The sequence below is a fragment of the Chanodichthys erythropterus genome, chromosome 12 (genome assembly GCF_024489055.1).
Source record: "Chanodichthys erythropterus isolate Z2021 chromosome 12, ASM2448905v1, whole genome shotgun sequence".
NCBI lineage: Eukaryota > Metazoa > Chordata > Actinopteri > Cypriniformes > Xenocyprididae > Chanodichthys > Chanodichthys erythropterus.
The window spans coordinates 53,229,958-53,253,795 of record NC_090232.1 but is presented as its reverse complement, the minus strand read 5'-3'; the positions used below and the strand labels follow the sequence as shown (position 1 = coordinate 53,253,795).

General features: G+C 35.8%; 1 protein-coding gene across 1 annotated transcript in view; it reads left to right on the top strand.

Moving 5' to 3' along the window:
* Positions 1 to 16,168, top strand: part of LOC137032466 (deoxynucleoside triphosphate triphosphohydrolase SAMHD1-like) — a 33,534-nt gene extending 17,366 nt beyond the window's left edge. Inside the window, exons 13-19 of the mRNA XM_067404230.1 lie at positions 2,067 to 2,126; positions 7,006 to 7,095; positions 7,211 to 7,343; positions 8,846 to 8,943; positions 9,106 to 9,174; positions 15,393 to 15,575; positions 16,133 to 16,168. Of these exons, the coding sequence (XP_067260331.1) occupies positions 2,067 to 2,126; positions 7,006 to 7,095; positions 7,211 to 7,343; positions 8,846 to 8,943; positions 9,106 to 9,174; positions 15,393 to 15,575; positions 16,133 to 16,168 (669 nt within the window). The remainder of the gene's footprint in view (positions 1 to 2,066; positions 2,127 to 7,005; positions 7,096 to 7,210; positions 7,344 to 8,845; positions 8,944 to 9,105; positions 9,175 to 15,392; positions 15,576 to 16,132) is intronic.
* Positions 16,169 to 23,838: the final 7,670 nt, after the last annotated feature.

Sequence of the window (23,838 nt, the reverse complement as noted above, 5' to 3'; positions counted from 1 at the left end):
TAGACGTATGAAAGAAATAAAGTCAGTCTGGTTAGTAATAAGTGAAGCTGGTAATGCCGTTTGTTGATTTAAAGGTGCCCAAGAATGCTTTTTCACAAGATGTAATATAAGTCTAAGGTGTCTCCTGAATGTGTCTGTGAAGTTTCAGCTCAAAATACCCCATAGATTTTTTTTAATTAATTTTTTTTAACTGCCTATTTTGGGGCATCATTAACTATACACTGATTTTTGCAGCACGCCGCCCCTTTAATTCACCTGCTCCCTGCCACACGAGCTCTTGACTATATTACAGTGCATTTACAAAGTTCCCACAGCTAATATAACCCTCAAATGGATCTTTACAAGATGTTCGTCATGCATGCTGTATGCATGCTTCGAATTATGTGAGTATTTATTTAGATGGTTACGTTTGATTCTGTGTGAGTTCGAGGCTGTGCTCTGTGGCTAAAGCTAACATTACACACTGTTGGAGAGATTTATAAAGAATGAAGTTGTGTTTATGAATTATACAGACTGCAAGTGTTTAACAATGAAAATAGCTATGGCTCTTGTCTCCGTGAATACAGTAAGAAACGATGGAAACTTTAACCACATTTAACAGTACATTAGCAACATGCTAACGAAACATTTAGAAAGACAATTTACAAATATCACTAAAAATATCATGTTATCATGGATCATGTCAGTTATTATTGCTCCATCTGCTATTTTTCGCTGTTGTTCTTGCTGGCTTACCTAGTCTGTTGATTCAGCTGTGTGCAGCTCCAGACGTTAATACTGGCTGCCCTTGTGTAACGCCTTGAACATGAGCTGGCATATGCAAATATTGGGGTCATACATATTAATGATCCCGACTGTTGCGTAACAGTCAGTGTTATGTTGAGATCCGAGTGTTTTCCGGAAGTCTTTTAAACAAATGAGATTTACATAAGAAGGAGGAAACAATGGGGTTTGAAACTCAATGTATGTCTTTTCCATGTACTGAACTCTTGTTATTTAACTATTCCGAGGTAAATTCAAATTTTGTTTCTAGGGCACCTTTAATGTTTAATGGTTTAGCGATTTATTGTCTTTTATCTTCAGTTCATCTAAGGCTGTCGTTGAAGAAAGTTGTAGTTTGTGTTCTTATTTCTCTTTCTTTCAGTGTTTGTTCACAGCAGGTGTTTGAATGATTGAAAGAATGTTTCAGGAACATCATACTAACCTTTAAATAACATTCTACTAACATTAAGGAAACATTTTCATGTTCTTAGAATGTTACAAATCAACATTCCTACAATGTTAAAATTTTAGATCAAAATTGAGTTGAAAGAATGTTTGAGGAACATTATACCTTATAAAAACGTTCCTGTAACGTCAAGAAAACTGGATGTTTTTAATGTTCCCAGAACCAACACTGAATATTTAGAGAACGTTCTTATAACAAAATTCTGTTAGCCGGGATTATAGCAGATTTAATTCTTGTTAATGTTAATCTGTATGAATTAACACATGGTATTTACATTCATCTCACAATAATTTGGCAGAGATGTTCTTACTAGAATAGAAAGTGAATTTAAGTCTTTGTATTGTGATACTTCTAAAGCCCTGTCCCAAACGTTTATTTTTGTTCCCCTGATATTATTCATAAAACAGTGAAGAAGAGACAGGGATCAAAGGGAGAGTGGGAAACAGAACTGGAAAAGTAGCTCTTTATAGTATTAGGACTTATGTCTGACCTTTCTATTCAGGGCTGTCAGAGCAACAAGTGGGAGCAGCTTTTGACCGGACAAAAATCATATAGTTCTAATTCAGCATCCCATTATATCCTCTCCGAGAATTGTATTTATGCTCATAATCGAGATGTTTTCTGTTTTATATGGTTATTTGTCATTTTATGTCTTCGCACATGTAGTGTCAGTTTTAGCATCATCGCATCAGTGTTTTATCAGACCACTGCATGATACTGTATGTTATTGAAGACAGAAAATATAAATATAAAATATAATGTTTTGTTTCTATTTTATTTTACCATTTCATAATTATTTGCATAAATGACTGATGAATTTCCTTTCTAAATTCTTGAGGAATTACTGAGGATCAGCTTGGAGGGCCAGTCTGATGAAGCCAAGAAAACACTGTATGAGGTAATAATTCTTTGTCTCACTTAATTCAAGTGTTTGTGAGAAACGGTCTTTGGTACGATAGTATCGGTACTAAATCGATACCATAGGTTACAAATATCCAGCCTTAAAAGATTGCTGATTTTTTGTTAAGATTGCTACAAACTCAGATATACTCACTTATTATATATATACATTTATGTTTGGAGAAAAGTTGCATACTGTATTGTACCTTTAAAATGCTAAATATATTAATATATGAATTAATTTATTTTAAATTAATTTTAGTTATTATTAAACTAAATGCATAGTGATATAATATTGTAATATCATTTTAACATTCATATTAGTAGACTTCATATTATTATTTCATTATAACATTAAAATTAATATTATTAATCTTATTAAACATTCAATCAATCAAATTCAATTAATATTTAATTGTTTGAAATTAAACCAAGTGCAAATGTTATGAACCTAAATAACATTGGTTCTTTTGTGGCACTCTGGCATGTTTCTGCTGCTATTTTTTCTGACCAAAGGCATATTAAATGCACAATATGTAACATTTCTTAATTAAAATATCATATTCATTCACTCACCTATTTGAGATCTTTTTTTGCACTGAATAATTTTAAGTAGAATATTAAGTATGTTGGTAGTACTTTATTTTACAGTATATGTACTTTCCTGGTACATATATAGTAATTATGTTGTACATACAGGTAAAAGAGTGGTAACATATGTATGTACATAGAAACTAATAAGAAACACTGCTGTACTTTCCAATGGTACATACATGGTAACTACTTTGTACCTATAGACAAGTGTTGGGTAATAACAGGCACTTATTTTTTAGTGTCTGTATATGGTAAGTAACAGACACATTACTGTACTTATACAGTATATACATGGTAACTATGTTGTACAAACCGACAAGTGTTGACACATAATGGACACTTACTTACCTGTAACTACTGTGAAACAAATGTGCTCACCAAAATGATACACTGCAGTAACTGTACAGCACTTCATAGTGTTAATACTTATCAAGTTCCCCCCATGGAATTAGGACTGTAAAATAAAGTGCATCCTTACACATAAACATTACATAGGACTAAGGACTTACATTGACCGTTCCGCCTCTTTTCGTCTGGCAGAACAGCTTTTCCAGATGGATAGTCGACACTATAGCACTCGTTTACTTCTCTTTAGGCCTTCAATGCCCTTTAGGTGTGAGAGCGCATTCCACGAGAGGCATGGCCTCCTCCTGGGCGTGGTCCTGTGGCATTTCCATCTCCGACATCTGCGCGGTGGCTTGCTTGGCCTCGCCATCTACATTTGTCAGGTTTTATAATCTGGACATTCCTGCGTGATTGAACTGTATGTATCTTGTCTTATGTATAATAAGACGAACGACGCAGTACGAGTGTAGTATCGAAACGGAACGTACTTGGTTACTAACGTAACCTCGGTTCCCTTAAGCCGGGCACACATTTAACGACTAGCTAAAACATTCTAAGACTGTGCTCAACATACAGCGATAGTTTCCTGCTCCTGAAGCAGATATAAATACTTACACATGGAATTTGAACACCGACTGTAATTGCAGACTGAAAGCAACTGGCTCTGACTGGATGCGTTTGAGCGCGATCAGACATAAGTATCAATTTACATTCATAATCTGCCTTACAATCGTTAAGTGTGTGCGCGGCTTTAGATACGCCTCATGCCGTTGCTTCGGTCCAATTAAATCGATTTGCCACGGTGAGACGGACTCTTATACTGCCCAATACCTCTCCCCTGTTGGCGTGCTCTAGAAACGGGCTCGAGTGGGCTCGCTCACCATTGGCTCGCTTACCATTGGCTCACTCGGCATTGGCTCACTCGGCACGCCGTCATTGGTTCGTTTATTTTAACTCTACGAACCTTTGGATTTAGAATCTGAGAAATAAGGAGTTTTCCCCACATGTGTCTTGTCTTATGTATAATAATGAACATATGTGTCAGGGTTGTCACTTCTGTCTGGTTTATTTCTTGGTTTATTTCTCAGATCCCGGCACTCACGTCTAGTTTGGTTTCGGTTTCGTGTCAGGATTCGGACACTCGCGCTCCCTGTCCTGTCTTTATTGTGAGCGCACGGTTGAGTGTACTTTCACTTGCCATGCGTTCTTGTCTCGCGTTTTGGTCGGTTCTTATTGACCAGGCGCTCTTGTATTGTCATGTTTTGTGTAGCATGTGGTTTGTTTCTACCTGCCGCATGCTTTCATGTTGTGATTTTGTCTTGTGCTGTGTAAAGGCCGGAACACACCAAGCCGACGGTCGGCCGTCGGGCAGTTTTTCTTCGTCGGCCCACTAAGTTTCCTCGGTATGTTCCACACTATCGGCTGAAGTTGACATGTTGAATCGGCGTTATACCTCGTTGGGCCGTCGGGCCATATGATCATTCTGATGTTCAGCTACTGCCGCCTGCTGTTTCGGAAAGGCATTTCATCTCACGCAGGCGCAGAACTGATGTGCTGCTTGGCCGTCGACTGTTTAGCGTCAGTTTGGTGGGGCAGGGCAATTTTGGACACAGACGCTGCCGACATGAGCCAACCCCTGCTTTCGTCGCCACTAGTTCAACGGCATCGGCTTGGTGTGTTCTGGCCTTAACATGCAATCTGTGTTTCACGGGCTCCGTGCTCTCATGTTGTCTTGTTTTGTGTGAACACGTGGCTTATGGATTCTCTCATTAGCTGCGTGTTCATGTCTCATTTAGTGCTTGTGTTTTTGTTTTGTTTGGTGTGAGCACATGGCTTGTTATGTGTTTCTTTGTGCCATGTGCTCTCATGTCTATTGTCTTGACCCCGCCCACCTTGTTACCTCATTATTGGTTCATTTGCCCCACCTGTCCTCCCTCATTACCTGCCTTGTTTGTTCTCCTATTTATTCTCCTTGTGTTTGCAGTCCTGTGCTGGATCGTTGTTGTTTGTTTCCCTTTGTAGTCCAGTCCAGTCCAGTCCAGTCCAGTCTAGTCTATGTCAAGTCTGTTTTCCCCCACGGGGTAGTTTTTGTTGTGTTTTGTTTTATTTTTTATTATTAATAAAAGCACTCTTCCCTGCAATTGAGTCCTCGCTTCCCTCACCAAAAACCTGACAATATGAAGAGTTTGGTTCCAAAACGCAATAACATTTGGATTCATTTGAGTAAAAGGTGTTTTCTTTACCAATCAATTTTCTGTTTCAAAATTTCACATAGCATCTTTTGGTTATAAAAACATTATAAATTCAAATCTACACTTTGATTTTAAAAAGTGTATTATAAAAATGTATTATTTTTTTCCCCCAAAATGCAATAAATCCATCAATATAAGTCTAAACTTTTCCAATATTTATCTTATATACAGGCATTTTACTAAAAATAAAATGGGTCATCTTGTTAATGTTATAAATTATTTGTCATTACCGATTAAAGAGTATCTGGTGCCACTGCTCGGTTAAATAAACACATTTGCCGAGTACATTGGTATTAAAAACGGCTTTTTAAAAAAAGCCTTCAATGTTTAAAGTAGGTGGAATGTAGCGCTGTGATTGGCTGAGCGGATATATCGCGTTCTGCAGAAAAAGGAGACTGCAGTTTGTCGCGTTTTGGACACGACGGATATCACATTAATTAAAAATTAATTAATTAATAAATTACTTTTCAATACCGACCAGATACAATAATGATTTTGGTGGAAACTAATTTTTTTTTTTAAATGCTGTTTATCGTGTTTTGGAACCAAACTCTTCATATTTATCCATCTGAATTGATTGTTTTAGTCATTATTCTGTCATTTTGCCAAATTTGTAATTAATATAATTCATTCAGTGATATACTGTAAACATGGTTACTATATTTTTTCAATAATAAAACCATTGTTAATTTTCGTAAGGAAGCTCATCAGTCACATTCATTAAAAAATGTAAATTCAACAGGTATGAAATACGATCAATAAGAGAAAACACTGTTATAAAAAGACGTGCACTGGACTGCGGCGGGTTAGTTGGGAAATACATTTATTTATTATTCAGAATGCACATTTAGGAGAAATATATTTAACATTTCAGCAAGATATGACATGTAAACATCCTCAGTTTGGAAATGCATAGGTCTTTTACACACAAATAAGCTTCATGTATTATTTGAAAAGAAGGATCTTCATCCTTCAAGCTACGTGATTGTTACTGTTTTGAAGTGAGCTCTAGCAGAAAAACCTACACACTGTGCCTTTAAAACAGTAGCTATGTTTCCATGACCCTGTTTTTATGTGCATTTTGAGAGATGGAAACTACAAATTTATGGAAAAAAAAATTTAATTCCTTAATTTGGAAAAAAAGGTTTTTACACTCCCTTGAGGTGTTTTTGACTTGTTCAAAAAAGAGTTAATGTGAATAATGGGAGATGCCGAATACATTTGCCAAATACATTCTGACATAGTGAACATTAAACCTGATGCAGTTTTATTTACTTTTGGTTACTAGGTAACCAAAAGGCTTGTCACTTCTCCATTGTCAGTTAGGCTCATTCCTATCCCTTGAAACCTGTTTCAGCATCAAGTCTGAGTTGGAGAAGGTAGGGGGTGTTAATGTGTTGTCTCTGGATCATCTGTTTGATCCATCTTGTACCTCTATGTTGTTACATTTGCTGGTTTCGTGTCAGCACCTAGCGGTGAACTTCGGAACAGCACTGTATCTACCAAAATCATGATATTGTACCATTTGAAATATATTCTGAATGTCTTTTGTTTTATATCACTGTGTATCTTTTCATAGAAGTTTCTCATCAGATTTATATTGTTATATTGATAACTTTTGTGTTTTTTTGTTGTTTGTTTGTTTGTTTGTTTTGTTTGACTGATTTACTTTTCCAAAACCTTTAGGAAACACTAAGTGAAAACTGGATGACAGCGGTCAACGATTACAACACGTCTGCCAGCACACAACTGAATGGTTCTGATTTTGAGATTTGTGTAGGTTTGAACAGTAAAAACTACCTCTTTGTTTTACTGGTTTAGACTATTTCTATATAGTTCGAGAAAGGCTTTTAAATGTATTGTGTGATTTTGGTTTCACTTATCACTGCAGGTATCCAAGCACAAGATTCATAACTGGGTTGTTAGTGTGAACTTCAATATGTCCGATCAGGATTATCAGAAGGTCCAGAAGAACATTGAGGAGTGCTTTCAGACGTGGTGTGAGAAAGACTTCATTGATTCAGGTAACTCTAATTATTGTGTCTGCATTTATGTGTTTCTATCATGTGTGGTTCTTTTTTAAACTTTCTGTTTATTTTATGGATTTAGTGGACTAATGTCATTTATCCAGCCCAGGCTCATTAGACGTACCTGTGGAAACATTTTTGCAAAACGCAAAATACATTGTGTTTCATTCTTGTGGCACTGAAACATTGAAGGACAAGGACTGAATCTTTAAACAAATCATTAAAACTAACTGGTCTGAATTACTTCATCATGAATCAGAATTTTACATCACAGACTGACCCGATTAATCACAATTTCTTTCTGTGATTAATCGCAATTAAAAACACAGTTTTTATGTTTTTTAATGTATTTTATAATGTAACAACTTCACAGTTAATCTCCAAATTAAGACAACACAAAGAAACAACATGAAGACAGTATATTTTAAATACTTGTTTAATGGCATCTTTTTATGAATGAAGACAAGTATCACTGATACTAATCGCCTACAGCTACTGATGTCTCCATGAAATTGATTTTTTTCTCCCAATTAAACATATAACATATAGCCATTCAACATTACAGTGTAATTGAAAGCTATATCATTTTTTACATTTATTAGGCTTCAAAAATATAACAACTTTTAATTTGAGTGAACTTAATAATAATACTAATAATAATAATAAATGTCATATTTACCTGTGCCTTTCCTACCTCTCTAACAGTTAGGAAAAATACAGAAATTGAATAAAGTTACCAAACAGTCTTCACTGCTTAATTTATAGCCTAAATTAAATATAGCTAATCATTATTAGAGCTACAAAAGTTCTTAAAAGTAACTATCTCCGTTACCTTTGTTCTTTCATTATCTTCAATGACAGACAGCATTAATGGTTGCTGTCACTTTAAGAGCTGCTGCTGTTGCACATGACATGGATCTTTCTCACAGCTCTTTACTTTCTTAAGACTTTATTTAACTCATTCAAGGCTGCTCTTATGATGATACTTGACAAAACGGATATTATATTTTATTTTTATACCGGTGCGCGTCTTTCTGTGTGTTGTGTGTGTGACAGGACATTCACAGACAGCACGTTCTCTTTTGGCGCGTTTAAATGGTTTTAAAGCATTTGCATGAATAAGAGCCAAAGGATGACAGAAAAAAAACTGATGCTGCATTAATTGCATTAATATTTTTAAACTGGAAAAAAATAAATTGCATGTGTTTACACATTAACGTTGACAGCACTATGAATAAGGTATTTAGATTTTAATAAAACTCTGACTCCATTATTTTATCTGACTTAAACTAATTTTAAACATGTATCATGTCAAGTCAAACTGCAATGGAACAAAATATAATTTTACAGAGTCTGCAGGGCAACCAACAATACAATAAACCCAACAGCAGCACATTCATTTAGAACAGTGATTAAACTGACTGAATTCACATTTCGGCCAGTTTGAATCAAGTATTCAGACAGACTATAGTAATATTCTGTTGACCCTTTCCATCCAGACAATCTGTCTACAGCCCGAAGCATTCTAGAAGACGTTGTCAACAGACGGCTGCCAAAGTTTGTTGGAGAGGCCCGACTGAAGGAAGATGAATTAAAGGTACCCTACTGTCTGTTAAAATGTCTGATGTAACATGTTTACTCTGTGTAAAAGTTAACCTGTATGTTTTAACACAGACAACCACCCCATAGTCAATGAAGCAAATTGTAGACTTTAAGGACGGCAATGTTTACAGACTGCCTTTTTCCTCTCCACTTTTAGAAAATGCTGACAGAACACTGGAAGACGATGGAAACTGAAAATCTGAATGAGAATGACAAGGACATTTTTGTAAGAATTTTTATTTAATGATTCTGAATTCCATAATTGCATCTGCATAAATTTGAGTTCTCTTTCAAGACAGTGAACTTGTGTGTGCTGTGTGAGCAGCTGATACTATGGGAATAATGATTTCTGATGCATTCAAAGAATCACAAGCAATTTATTGTCGGATGACACGTGGAGCTTTGGCCCATATATGAGGTGTACCTGTAGCTGAAACATAGTGGCAGTTTAGTTTTTTGTTTATTGATCATCTCGTCTCTCTGCAAGCCTAAAGTTTGGTTTATAGTCGCAGCGTCATCCAGATATTCGCTTACTTTTACAAAATGAGCCAACAATAACAGAAATAAGCCCTTTGAATGAAAATCAGAGGTGTAAAGTCTATAGGTTCAGAAAATAAAAGTCCTCCTCTGTATTTTTTTCCAGTCGCCTGGATTAGCACACTTTTTCAACCAGGAGGTAGACAGCAAAACCTCCAGTGTTAAAAATTATATGTGAGTCCATACTCAAGAGTGTTAAAGTGTTAAATGAACACTGAAGCAGTGTTAAAGTTAATGATTAATTGAGTGATTAATTGAGTGATGATTGACCATTATTGAAAACTCCTGATGCTCATTTAACACTCTGAGGCCCAGTTTCACAGACAGGGTTTAGCATAAGCCAGGATTAGGCCTTAGTTCAATTAGGACATTTAAGTAGCTTTTATAAATGTGCCTTAGAAAAAAAAAAAAACATGCATTTTAGTCTAGGACTAGTTTAAGCCTTGTCTGTGAAACCGGGGGTTATTTTAACACTTTAACACTCTTGAGTATGGTCTCACATACACTCCCAGGAGAGTTCATTTAACACTGGAGTTTTTGCTGTGTGGGTGGAATAAACATATGGCAGGACCTATACTTTCTGACCCCTGGGGCCTCATGTATAAAAATTTCAGAGATTTCATCCTAAAAGTGTGTGTACGCATAAAAGCCAGATTTTCCGTACATACAAAAGTTTTAGAATTATATCAGGATTATAAAACCATGTGTACGTCAGAACCTGCGAAAACCCAGTCAGAGGAAGATTGTACATACATGAATCTCCACCTCGTCTCCTCCCCTAAATCACCATATATGGAGCTTTTTAAAGCCTATATTTTAGCCTTATTTTTGCATTGTAAATTATTGTATGACTCAGTGTGTCACTGACAAAATTTAAAATGATGTATTGTACGTATCATTTAAAGCACATATTGTACCGTTTCCTTCTAAATCTATCCTTCAAATACAAGGACATTTTTCATAATATTGGGAAGACCATGAAATTGGTATCTTTAGGTCTGTCTGTCTGTGCAGGACACCAGCAGCACACCAGATTGGATACCTTTGGGGGCCGCATGTTTGACACCCCTGATATAAATCATAATAAAGAGCCTTGAATGCCTTCATAGCCTAATCAGCACTCAAGCACATGCATAAATCTTGCCACAGCGCACCGGCAGGAGTAATGATTATGAATACGTGAATGCACATGACTCGTACACTGCATTAGTGGATGTGCCTATATAACCTGAGAATATTTGTTTTCCATTTCAACTGGTTCATTTAAAAGTAGATCTTTTTAATATTAAAAATATTAATATTTAATATTAATATTTGAGGTTGATAGGCGATGATAAGCGAGTGTTTGGATGTCTTGCCGAATGTTCTGTATTTACCTCATAGACCAGCTGTTAATGATCTGTCCATCACAGACTGCATGACTTTACCATTTTCTGTGGATTTATTTTTTTTTCTTGTGAATAAGTGACTAATAACTTTTTCTTCTCGCCAGCTAACAGTTAGTCAACAATTAAGGGTCATCCCTACATAAATATGGAGGACCAGGGGTGCCACTTAAAAATAAAAAGAAGAATCAATTAATTAATTTAATAATTCAAACATAAAAATGTATATAAATGAATCACTTTTTATATGGGCAAATTAATAGACATATTTAAAGTTGTTTATTTAATTCCTGTTTTTAAATGTAGTTTAATAAAACAATAAAACAATAACGTTTAAAAATCTTTTTTGAATGTATAAATAAATAGACAAATTTGAAATGGGATATTTAATTCATTTTTTAAAACGTAGATCAATAAAACAATAAAAAGTACATTAGTAAATCATTTTAAATGCGCATTTAAATCGCTTTTTTAAAAAGAATTTGGCAAATGCTTTTCTTTCTCTATTTACCAATTGCTTTTCTTTGTCGGTTTGCCAAATGCTTTTCTTTATCCATTTGTCAATCGAGTGGTAAAATGCCATTGGACAGTACACACGTGGGAGCAACCAATCAACTTTCGCCTCAATTTGAAGAGCCAATCCTCTCTCACTTGTAACACTCACTGTCATTGGACAGTTAGTACGGTGACCGGGAGGGTACATGTTCGGTTCATTTAGTTGTGTCGTGGCCACAACATATAAACTCGTGGCCACAAGATATTAATTCGTGAGAATGTGATAATAAGTTGTGGCCACAAGATCATTTTGTCGAGGTAACGACATCCTTATGTCGTGGCCTCGAGATCATATGTTGAGGGAACGACATAATTTCTCATGGCCACGAGTTGTGTAAACAACCTGCGCTACCATAGCACATAGCAACCTGGAATTATCACAAATGGACAATACCATAATAATATTTCTAATTAAGAATGAAAAATAAGGGTGGTATATATATATATATATATATATATATATATATATATATATATATATATATATATAGGCCTATATATAAATAATATTCCCGTAAATGATCTCCTTGTAAAATTCCCGTGCGCCTACAGAAATAAAATAAAATCATAAATAAAGCTTTCATAGGTTATATACAAATAATAAACAAAATATTCTAAAATAGTAGCACATTTTTAAAACTTACTTAAACTCTGAATTAATTCGAATGCTGTCACAGGCACGAGGGGCTACAAGAGAAAACAGACCTTTGGGGATAAAAAAAAAATATCCCCCCTGGGTGATGCTACTCCACAAACCACAAACAAAAAATATTTTTTTAAAACATCGCAAAATAAAACGCTGCGTTTATATAGAACTGTCTCTTTACCACCACAACAAATGGGACACTTTTCAGACGCGCATTCCGACAAGTCAAACAAGCGCGGAAAAGGTGCCGGTGACAACGAGTGAGCTTCAGCTGAACAACAGTGAACTGCGGTCGGATGATGTTAGTAAGAAAAATAAACACTCAGAAAAATGAACACGACTGTCCAATCAGCCGTTAGACTGTGCTCGTGGCGCGCACTCAAGAATTGCATGAGCAAATGCGCCGGCGCGCGCTGCATAATTACTTTATTATAGCATAAATAAAGCGCAAAAGAAACTATGAGCAATGGCTTTCGGTGTTCTGTTGTAAGTTAAGTCATGAAATTACCACACATGCGATTAAAGCTGCCTCAAAACTGTGCATGCATGTATTTGTTGACATGGTTTTAAAGCTATTGTTATCCAATTTGTTGGCCTTTAAAAGTCTTAAAAATGCACATATGTACACCAGGGAAATCTAAATTTTCTCGGGGGAGCATGCCCCTGTACCCCCCTAGTAAACTACATTTTCTGACCTCGGTAAATTATGAAACTCTGTGTACAGCACAGCTTATATTCTATCTAATGAAATCTGAGCTAAACGTGTATAAATAAATGGGACCAAACGCGATTGAATGTAAAGGGTTGTGTCTCGTTATTCTATTAATAACTACCGATTGATTTTGCATTTCTATCATAGCTATATAAATATCTAAGCTATATCTAATACTTCAAATCTCAAAGTTAAATCAGAATTTTTTTGTAAAAATGTTTCTGTAACAGCTGCCAAAAATAGTATATAGCTCCACTGTGGTTTTTAACAAAAAAAAAAAAAAAAAAACTTTTCAAAACATCCACCTCCTACGGTTTTTTCACAAATCGCACCCTGAATATACAGATGTAACTAATAATATAAAAATATTAAATAAAAAATAAACGATAAGTGAATGGATTTAAAAGAATGCTGTCTGCAACATCGCGCGCAATACAATATAATATGCACTATGTTAATATAATAATTTCTTAATTCCGTTCTTTTTCTTAATTAAAAATATTATTATGGTATTGTCCATTTGTGATAATTCCAGGTTGCTATGGTTGCACAGGTTGTTTACACATTTAACTCATGGCCATGAGAACAATATATCGTTCCCTCAACATATGATCTCGAGGCCACGACTTTACATGGCGTGGCCACGACATAAGGGTGTCGTTACCTCGACAAAACGATCTCGTGGCCGTTCCCACAAATTAATCTTTGGCCACGGCATATTATCACGTTCACACGAGTTTATCCCTGCGTCCCAATGTCCGTACTATCCATCCTAAATAGTGTGTGAGATTAAAATAAGTGTGTCCCAAAGCATAGTATGTTGAAAAGAGTATGCCAAAAGTCCCAGGATGGTCTACTATTTCCGGTAGATTTTCGAAATGTGGATCCGTGCACACTATAGAGGCTAATATTGCCCACAACCCATTGCGCATTGGACGAGGATTCAGTTCAGAACTACAAACACGAGTAAAAAGTGTTAAAAAACTACAAAACATGGCGGATATATGCAATCGACGCTGAGCGATTTGAGTGACTAATAATCAGTTTAACCTGATAGAAAATATATATGTAATGTTACCCGTGTTATTTTTCATCTGCAAATACCAATGTGGACTTTTATGAAGATCTGATTGGCCATTAACTTTTAAATGCATCATTATGCATTAATATGAGGAGAGTTCTCCACATGAAAGACCCGCGACTGCAGATCAACGTGCTGCATTTCTCTCCGATACGGTAGGAAATTAGCTAAATGAAATGTGGAGGATGTAAGATGATTGACAGGCCAGTTTACGGTGACAGGATGCGACAGAGAGAAAAGACGCGATTGTATGACGTATTAGTATGTCCCAAAGCTTGTCTACTCTTTTACTACACACTCAAAAGTAAGTACTTTTTGTTCACAGAAAGAGTACATACTTTTAGGGCGTAGTATAAGTAGGCGAATTGGAACGCAGCATTTATGTTGTGGCCACGACAAAACTAAATGAACCGAACATGTCCCCTCCCGGTCACCGTACTAACTGTCCAATGACAGTGAGTGTTACAAGTGAAATTGGCTCTTCAAATTGAGGCGAAAGTTGATTGGTTGCTCCCACGTGTGTACTGTCCAATGGCATTTTACCACTCGATTGACAAACGGATAAAGAAAAGCATTTGGCAAACCGACAAAGAAAAGCAATTGGTAAATAGAGAAAGAAAAGCATTTGCCAAATTCTTTTTAAAAAAGCGATTTAAATGCGCATTTAAAATGATTTACTAATGAACTTTTTATTGTTTTATTGATCTACGTTTTAAAAAATGAACTAAATATCCAATTTCAAATTTGTCTATTTATTTATACATTCAAAAAAGATTTTTAAAATTTATTGTTTTATTGTTTTATTAAACTACATTTAAAAACAGGAATTAAATAAACAACTTTAAATATGTCTATTAATTTGCCCATATAAAAAGTGAATCATTTATATACATTTTTATGTTTGAATTATTAAATTAATTAATTGATTCTTCTTTTTATTTTTAAGTGGCACCCCTGGTCCTCCATACATAAATCCATAAAAAAACAGGGCAAATAAAATAAAGAATGAAGGATACACATCAAACACCACAGGAAATAATGGAATCTGAGTCAAATGTAAAGTCCGGGCTGAAATTATCCAAATATCCAAAGTGTGATTAAGTGTGATTGAACTCCAGGGAGAGTGAATGGGGTGTGAATGGTGACTGTGAGGGAGATCTTGGTGTTGCCATGATAATACTAAAGGCAGCTTTTGATGCCCCAAAGTCCCTAGGGAAACCGGAGGGTAAATCAAGCAACATGTGTCAATCCACATCTTGAGTGCCACAGAGCCCAAATGAGTGCAATGGATGGTTTAGAGGCAACTCAAAAGATTTGAAAATCTCCAAGCACAGACTTTCTCACTAGTTGGTTGAGGCCACTGTGTTTGATTATGAGTTCCCATAGTGTCAACTACTGATACAGCATCTCATTCCCTCCTGCCCTGGAACTGTGGCTATGTTCATAATTGATACGTTTTCAGATTTATAAGGTCATATATTATGTAGTGTTAGTTTTACAATCATCATATTAATTTTATCTGTGTCAGGAAAAAATGCTGGCCAGCTTAAAAGACCATTCCGGTGACATTGAGTGGGGTGATGTCCAGTCGGGTGATGTCCAGTCAGGTGATGTCCAGTCAGGTGATGTCCAGTCAGGTGACGCCCATTCGAGTGATGCCCAGTCGAGTGACTCTAAGTCGGGTGACGTTTTCAAGACTAAAGTGTATCAGGTACCAATTCCCTTTCTTACGTAGCTGAAAAATGTATGGCATAGAATTGTTGTCATGATTAATGCAACTTAAAGAGTGCTGAAATACCCACCCAGAAACTTGAGGAGGGGATTAGGTGCAAATCCACTCGTTTCAGACACACATCAAAATACAATTACAACCCGCATTCCGGAAAAGTTGGGATGTTTTTAATTCGAATTAAATGAAAACTAATAGACTTTCAAATCACATGAGCCAGTATTTTATTCACAATAGAACATAGATAACATAACAAATGTTTAAACTGAGACATTTTACAATTTTAATCACAAAATGAGCTCATTTCAAATTTGATGCCTGCTACAGGTCTCAAAATAGTTGGGACGGGGGCATGTTTACCATGGTGTAGCATCTCCTCTTCTTTTCAAAACAGTGTGAAGATGTCTGGGCATCAAGGTTATGAGTTTCTGGAGTTTTGGTGTTGGAATGTGGTCCCATTCTTGTCTGATATAGGTTTCCAGCTGCTGAAGAGTTTGTGGTTATCTTTCGTTTAATGATGCGCCAAATGTTCTCTATAGGTGAAAGATCCGAACCGGAGGACACGGCATCGTTGATTTCCAACTAGAATGTCAAATTTAGACTCGTCTGACCAAAGAACACGTTTCCCACTTCGAAACAGTCCATTTTAAGTGAGCCTCGGCCCACAGGACATGATGGCGCTTCTGGATCATGTTCACGAATGGCTTCCTTTTTGGATGAAAGCGCTTTAGTTGGCATCTGCAGATGGCACGGCGGATTGTGTTTACCGACAGTGGTTTCTGGACGTATTCATGGGCCCATTTGATTTATCCAGTTTCTCTGAATCTTTTGATGATATTATGCACTGTAGATGATGAGATTTGTAAAGCCTTTGCAATTTAACATTGAGTAACATTGTGTTTAAAGTATTTCACAATCTTTTTATGCAGTTTTTTCACAGATTGGAGAGCCTCTCCCCATCTTTACTTCTGAGAGACTTTTATAGCTAATCATATTACAGACCTGATTTCAATAAGCTTAATTAGTTGCTAGATGTTCTCCCAGCTGAATCTTTTCAAAATTTCTTGCTTTTTTCAAAAAAAAATGTGTCCTCCGTGTCAAAGTTTTTGAGACCTGTAGCAGGCATCAAATTTGAAATGAGTTTATTTAATGGATAAAAGTGTTACATTTCTCAGTTTTTCTCATTTGTTATGTTACCTATGTTCATGTGATTTGAAAGTCCTTTACAGTTTTTTTCAGTTGCTAACAAGCATTGTTCAATACCGAAACCACATTTGCAAAAGTCTTCACACAGTCTACATTACCAGCATGAATGTTGGCTAAACAGTTAATCTCACCTACAAAACTCACTCAGACCAACATAACACTGGCAACAATTCTCATTCAGAAAACACACATTTCATTCACAACACACTGACCTAAAACACACTAACAACAGGAAGCATTACATCATTGATGAACTTTTCTTTTTTACAGTTTTTTACAATCGCTAGGACACATTTCTCAATACTTAGGTCACTTTTTCAAAACTCTTCACACAGTTCTCCTAACCAACTTTCATCTTGGTACAGCAGTTCATTTCACATTCAAAATGCACTAAATCTACCAAAACACTTCATTCATGTCTCAAATCAACTCATTCTTCCAGAACACTAGCAAAGGTTTTCACCAAGCAAACACACTTTGTCAGTCATAAAACATCGACCTTAAAAACACTAACATCAGTTAGCATTATACAATGTTTTCTTTTTTTAAATTTCTTTATAAAACAAGAATGACACTCTCTACTGCTTATAATTCACTGCAGTTTATGTTACATGGTCCATGTTTACATTGCAGAACAAAATTATTCCTAAGTTTCCCCTTTTGAGTTGATGGTAATGAAATTGAAAGACTAATGCTTGTGTAGGTGTTTAGTTTCATCTAATTGTTTTGATAGTATTTGATTTTTTTAGATTCAGAATATATTTTATAACTATATTACTGTAGAAATGTAGCAAATTGCTGTCTTATTCAGTTTTGTATTATGTTATTGTTTTGAACACAAGTTTAACAGTTTTGAAAACAGTATGTAAGCATGTGCAAATTGGACTGTACGTACAAAGAGTTTTGGCAGTTGTTGTGTTTGAGTGAGAAAATAATTAATGAAATTTGAGAGATGTAGTCATTGAATGCATTTTGTGCCAAAACAATGATAATTGATCCTCAGTTTAGCCCACATAGACTTCTGTTGTGCTCACTGTGTGAAGAGTTTTGCAAAAGTGACCTAAGTATTGAGAAATGTGTCCTAGCATCTGTAAAAAACTGTAAAGTGTCAATGATTTTCCACATAAATCAGTTCTTCATATAAAATACTGTAACACAATTCCACTTTATTGAAAGCATTTGTAACACAAATGAATCAGAAATTAATCAACATTTTTTTTTTATTTTTTTTTTATGAATATAGTGCTTGAAAATTATAACCAAAAGGTGAAAAAAGAGGGAAAAAACTGCAATGATAATAAAAAAAGAATAAATAAAATACATTCTACACATTACTGTAACAACATGTGTAGTTGTTCATTATAGTAAATTACAGTGATGGTTCTAGTCTCTCTCTCTCTCTTGCATTTGGCCACAAGTTCTCATCAACATCACATCTGATGTCGTCTCTGGCAATGCATCTTGGAAAGTACCTCCTGGAATGTCTAAATTTTTTTAATTTTTATAAAATTGAGAATATTTTAAAATAATTAATACATAAATGCTTGGAATTGGCCATCATTCTGTTTTGAATGTGTTTTTAATCATTTTGAATGCAGTGTGTTAGCATTAGAAAAATGTGCTGATAATACATAGTATTTTGCATGTTGTGGAGTACGAATGGGAAAAGAGTTCCTCAATTTTGAAAAGTGTGGTCACTGAATGCATTTTTGTCTGGAAGCAAGGAAAAATGGTTCACAGTTTGGTCTGCATTGACTTCTGTCTTGCTGACTGTGTGAAGAGTTTTGAAAATGTGGTTTCGGTATTGAACAACGCTTGTTAGCAACTGAAAAAAACTGTAAGATAAAACTCTTACATTCATTTGGCTATTTTATTTAGTGTATTTTCTTATACCATTTACCCTTCTAAATGCTTTAGGACATACTGCTGGCCAGTTTTGGAGACAAGCCTGAAGAAGCCTTCAAGATTGAGGTAGTCATTCAGTTTCTCACTTTGCATTTGGATTATCATGATGCAGTTATCAATTTCTCAACAGTATGGCGTGAGCCCTTATAAAACACACAAAAACAAAATGTCTTTTTATCTGTTATCAATCCATACATTTATAAATGGTAGTTAGCGTGTTTTCTGTGATGGGTAGGCTTAGGGGGGTTTAGGTTTAGGGCTATTGTTGTATTGTTATGTGATGAAAGTTTAGTCAATATTGACTAGTTGCTGATGACATCATTTAACATATCAGCCTGAACCTCGAGCTGAGACTTTTCGAGGGTTTGCCTTCAGCACATCTATGGCATGACACAGCCCTGCCCACTTGACTATTGATACAGATAGATTACATTTATATGAATGCATTAGTGAGAGAGAGATTGCATGTGAATTAATTGTATCAGGCAGCGTCTCTCTACTAATAGTGAAGAAATATATGCTAGAACTGCAGTGGTCGTAATGGCCTTCAAGGGTGAGACAAGGAAGAGATGGGCGGCATCCGTGGCTTTGACAGGAATGACAGTGTTTATCTCATATGAAGTGCCAGTTTTATAAAATTGTCACATGATAATTAGGGCTGTTGATTTAATGCATTATTTAGATTAATTAATTACTGGGAAAGAATAATGCGTTACAATTATTAGTGCATTAAACACACTTGCCCCTGCATAATGGACACTATAGAATGCAATTCAAGATATAAGGGCAAACATGCACCTGTTTGAGTTTTTGTCTCAAATTAACATCATAGTTCTGTTTTTCTGACCAGAATAGCATGAGTGCAAATGTAATACTGATTGTATACAACAGTTCAATACATAAGTTATTACTGTGTTATTTTAAACACAATATTGTCTGTTTTGCTCAATTTTTCCCAAAAAAACAAAAAACAAAAAAAAAAACAGAACTGTTCAAATGCAAACAGAGCCTCTGGCTGTACTTTGACGTTATACACCGATCGGTGGGTGCAGCGCTGCTTCAAGTCCAACAAGCCTAATCATTCAATGGACCATTCATAAAGGGAACCATGGTAACACTTCAGTATAGTGAACACATAATCACTATTAACTACGACTTTTCCCTCAATTAACTCCTAATTTAATGCTTATTAATAGTTAGTACGTTAGTTGTTAAGTTTAGGTATTGTGTAGGATTAAGAATGCAGAATAAGGTCATGCAGAATAATGCATTGATATGTGCTTAAGCACTAATAAATAGCCAATATTCTAGTAATATGCATGCTAACAAGAAACTAGTTAAAATACCCTAAAATAAAGTGTTATCAGAACCATTTACTTTACTCCTGAATGAATCAGCCGATTGAATGAATCAAACGAATAAATAAATAAATTAATGAATCATTAATTAAGAGTATCGTTCCATTTTTATTTCATATTTACATAGTAATTAAAAAACAAACAAAAACAAAACAAAATATAGCTGCAAGCAGCAATTCGGGGCCAAGCCCCAGAAGGGGCAGTAGCGCAATACGGAGCAGGAAGAGCAAAAACAGCAGAAATTGAATGTACATGCAAAACATCTGGTTCAGAAGGACAGGTGGAAATGAAATGAAAATCAATAGAAGTTCAGAGAACGAACACGGAATGAACTAAAATACTTGTATCTCATTGAAGAGGAATAAAGATTAGCACAATCCTTATTTGGATAAAAAAGGTATCAAAATGACTCATTACACACAATTGTATAAAGGAACCCCACACGGGATTCGAACCCACGACCTCCGGGTCCAAGGTCCATTTCTCATCTCATTGCACCACTGTGCAAGTGAATGTTTCCACACCTGCCGAAGTTTATTAGTTCATGTGAAAATGAACTCAAAATGAAGAATTCTTATAAAGCTGCACTTTAGATCATTCTGCAGCTCATCATGCTGTAGTGCAATACAGAGCAGGAAGAGGAAAAACAGCAGAAAATGAACAAACATGAAACAGCTGGTTCAGAATTACGGGCAAGAATGAACTCAGAATGTACATAAGCTTAGATGAAAATGAACACAGTATGAAACAAAAAGCATTTATTTCTAATCCAAGAGGCAGTAAAGGAATCAAAACACACTATTTTATAAAACCACTCCACCTGGGATTCGAACCCACTAACTTCGGATACAGGGCTCTTCAGATAACTGGCTTTACACATTGAGCTACTTGAGGATGCACATTCAACAGACTGTGGAAGAAACCTTTTAGTCTAACAAAGAATTCACAAAAAAAGCATTACTTAGCATGCTAACCATATTAGCATGCTAAGCTAACTTAATGCTAATGAAGCTCATGGTTAACTTGATAACTGATGAGCCACATTAAAGAGAATGACAACTGGTTAGCATGCTAAGCAATTAGCATGCTAAGCTAACTAGCATAAGACAACAAACACAAGCAAGGTCACATTCAGAGATGAATATCTTGGGAATGGTAGCGAATATCAAAAATCCATTCAGTCATTTCTGTGCGGCTTGGTCCAAAGATCACCTGAGCTGATTTTGGACAAAATTGGACACAAATTGTAGGAGGAGTAGCGAAAAAACTGTTTTCCATTTATTTCAATATGGCGGACAGGTACATTTAAGGAAAATGACAAATGACACATCGTCGGAATCGGCATAAGCCAGGGAATAAAATGACATAAAGCACACACTTTTTGGAAAGTGTTTTCAAAAGTTATAAGTGGTTTTGCAATAATCATTACATCTGTGGAACAGTAGGTGGCGCTGTGTTGAAACTTCTCAGGTACCTTCAGGACCTTCTAAAGGTCATACATACCAATTTGTGTGAAGATATGTCAAATTGTTTAAAAGTTATTGCAATTTATGACAAAATTCAAAATGGCGGACACGTGGTTCATCCGATGTTGACGAATTCGATATCCTCGGATTCGGCATGGCACAGGGAATCCATAGACACCAAGATCTTGATTTTCTAATAAAGTGTTCAAAAGTTATTGGCCAAAATAGCCATTTTTCAGATCTCATGACCTGTAGGTGGCGCTGTTCCCAAATTTGGCATGGAACCTCAGATCATGGTCTTGATCAAGTGTACCAATTTTAGTTTTGATTGCTCAAAGTTTGGCCGAGATACAGCCTCTATAGCAATTTTGGGTCAACCTCGTTAACTTCTTGACATCATAACTTTTGAACAAAGATGAATAAAAAAAATCTGTTCAGTCATTTCTGTGCGGCTCAGACCAAAGATCACCTGATCAAAGTTTGGACAAAATTGGACAAATTTTGAAGGAGGAGTAGCGAAAAAACGGAATACTGTACTTTTCAAAATGGCCACTACTGTACTGGGTGGAGACTTAATGTAAGATATTGAATGTGATCAGTATGAAGAGAGGAATCAGTTGTATTGACATTCATTTTTCTGGAACAAAGGGTTCAAAAGTTATAACCTTTACAAAAGTGAATATTTGAACTGGTGGTGGCGCTATAGACTTAGTCCTAGATACTCCAAAGTTGGTCAAATTACTTTTAATTACTATCACTACAAGCATGCCAAATTTGATAATTTTCCTTCTTATGGTTCATTGATTACCATACAGGGGGAAGAAGAATAACTACGAATTTGGACATAAAGGAATTGCATGTGATAGCTTCAGATTAGACCAGTTTTAGGCAGAATGCCTAGAACAGACACAAGTTCTGCATCTTTTCCTGCCACAGTACCTCATGCGGTCTGGGCATGTGTCACACTGAGTTTCGAACCCACGATGCAGAGCATTCGGGCTCCGTGGCGTAACACATTGAGCTAATCAGCCATGCAAGTTCATCAGTATGCTAAGCAGAGGTTTCAGTGTGAGAAAGAGTTCACAAAAAAAAAAAAGCTTCATAGCATGTTAACCATATTAGTATGCAAAGTTATTTAATGCCAACTAAGTTTTGGTTAACCTGTTGACTGAAGACCACATTAGAAAGAATAGCAATAGTTTAGCATGCTAAGCAATTACTGTGCTAAGCTAACTAGCATAAGACAACAAACACAAGCAAGGTCACATTCAGAGATGAATATCTCGGAAATGGTAGTGAATATCAAAAATCCGTTCAGTCATTTCTGTGCGGCTCGGTCCAAAGATCATCTGAGCTGATTTTGGACAAAATTGACCAAAATTTGTAGGAGGAGTAGCGAAAAAACTGTTTTTCATTTACTTCAATACGGCAGACAGGTACATTTAAGGAAAATGACAAATGATACATTGTCGGAATCGTCATAAGCCAGGGAATAAAATGACATGAAGCATACACATTTTGGAAAGTGTTTTCAAAAGTTATAAGCGTTTTTGAAATAATCATTACATCTGTGGAACAGTAGGTGGCGATGTGCTGAAACTTCTCAGGTACCTTCACGACCTTCTAAAGGTCATACATACCAATTTTTGTGAAGATATGTCAAATTGTTTAAAAGATATCGCAATTTATGACAAAATTCAAAATGGCGGACACATGATTCATATCGTCGGATTCGGCATGATCCAAGGAATCCATAGACACCAAGATCTTGATTTTCTGACAAACTGTTCAAAAGTTATTGGCCAAAATAGCCATTTTTCATATCTCATGACCTGTAAGTGGCACTGTTCCCAAGTTTGGCATAGACCCTCAGACCATGGTTCTGATGAAGGGTACCAATTTTTGTTTCGATTGCTCAAAGTTTGGCCGAGATACAGCCTCTATACTAATTTTGGGTCGACCTCGTTAACTTCGTGACATCATAACCTTTGAACAAAGATGAATAAAAAAAATCTGTTCAGTCATTTCTGTGCGGCTCAGTCCAAAGATAATCTGATCAAAGATTGGACAAAATTGGACAAATTTTGAAGGAGGAGAAGCGAAAAAAACAAATACTGTACTTTTCAAAATGGCCGCTACTGTAATGGGTGGAGACTTAATGTAAGAAGTTGAATAGCATCAGCATGAAGAGAGGAATCAGATGAACTAAATTTAATTTTTCTATGACAAACAGTTCAAATGTTAAAACCGTTAGAATGTTGAAATTTTGAACTGGTGGTGGCGCTATAGAGTTGGTTCTAGAGACTCCAA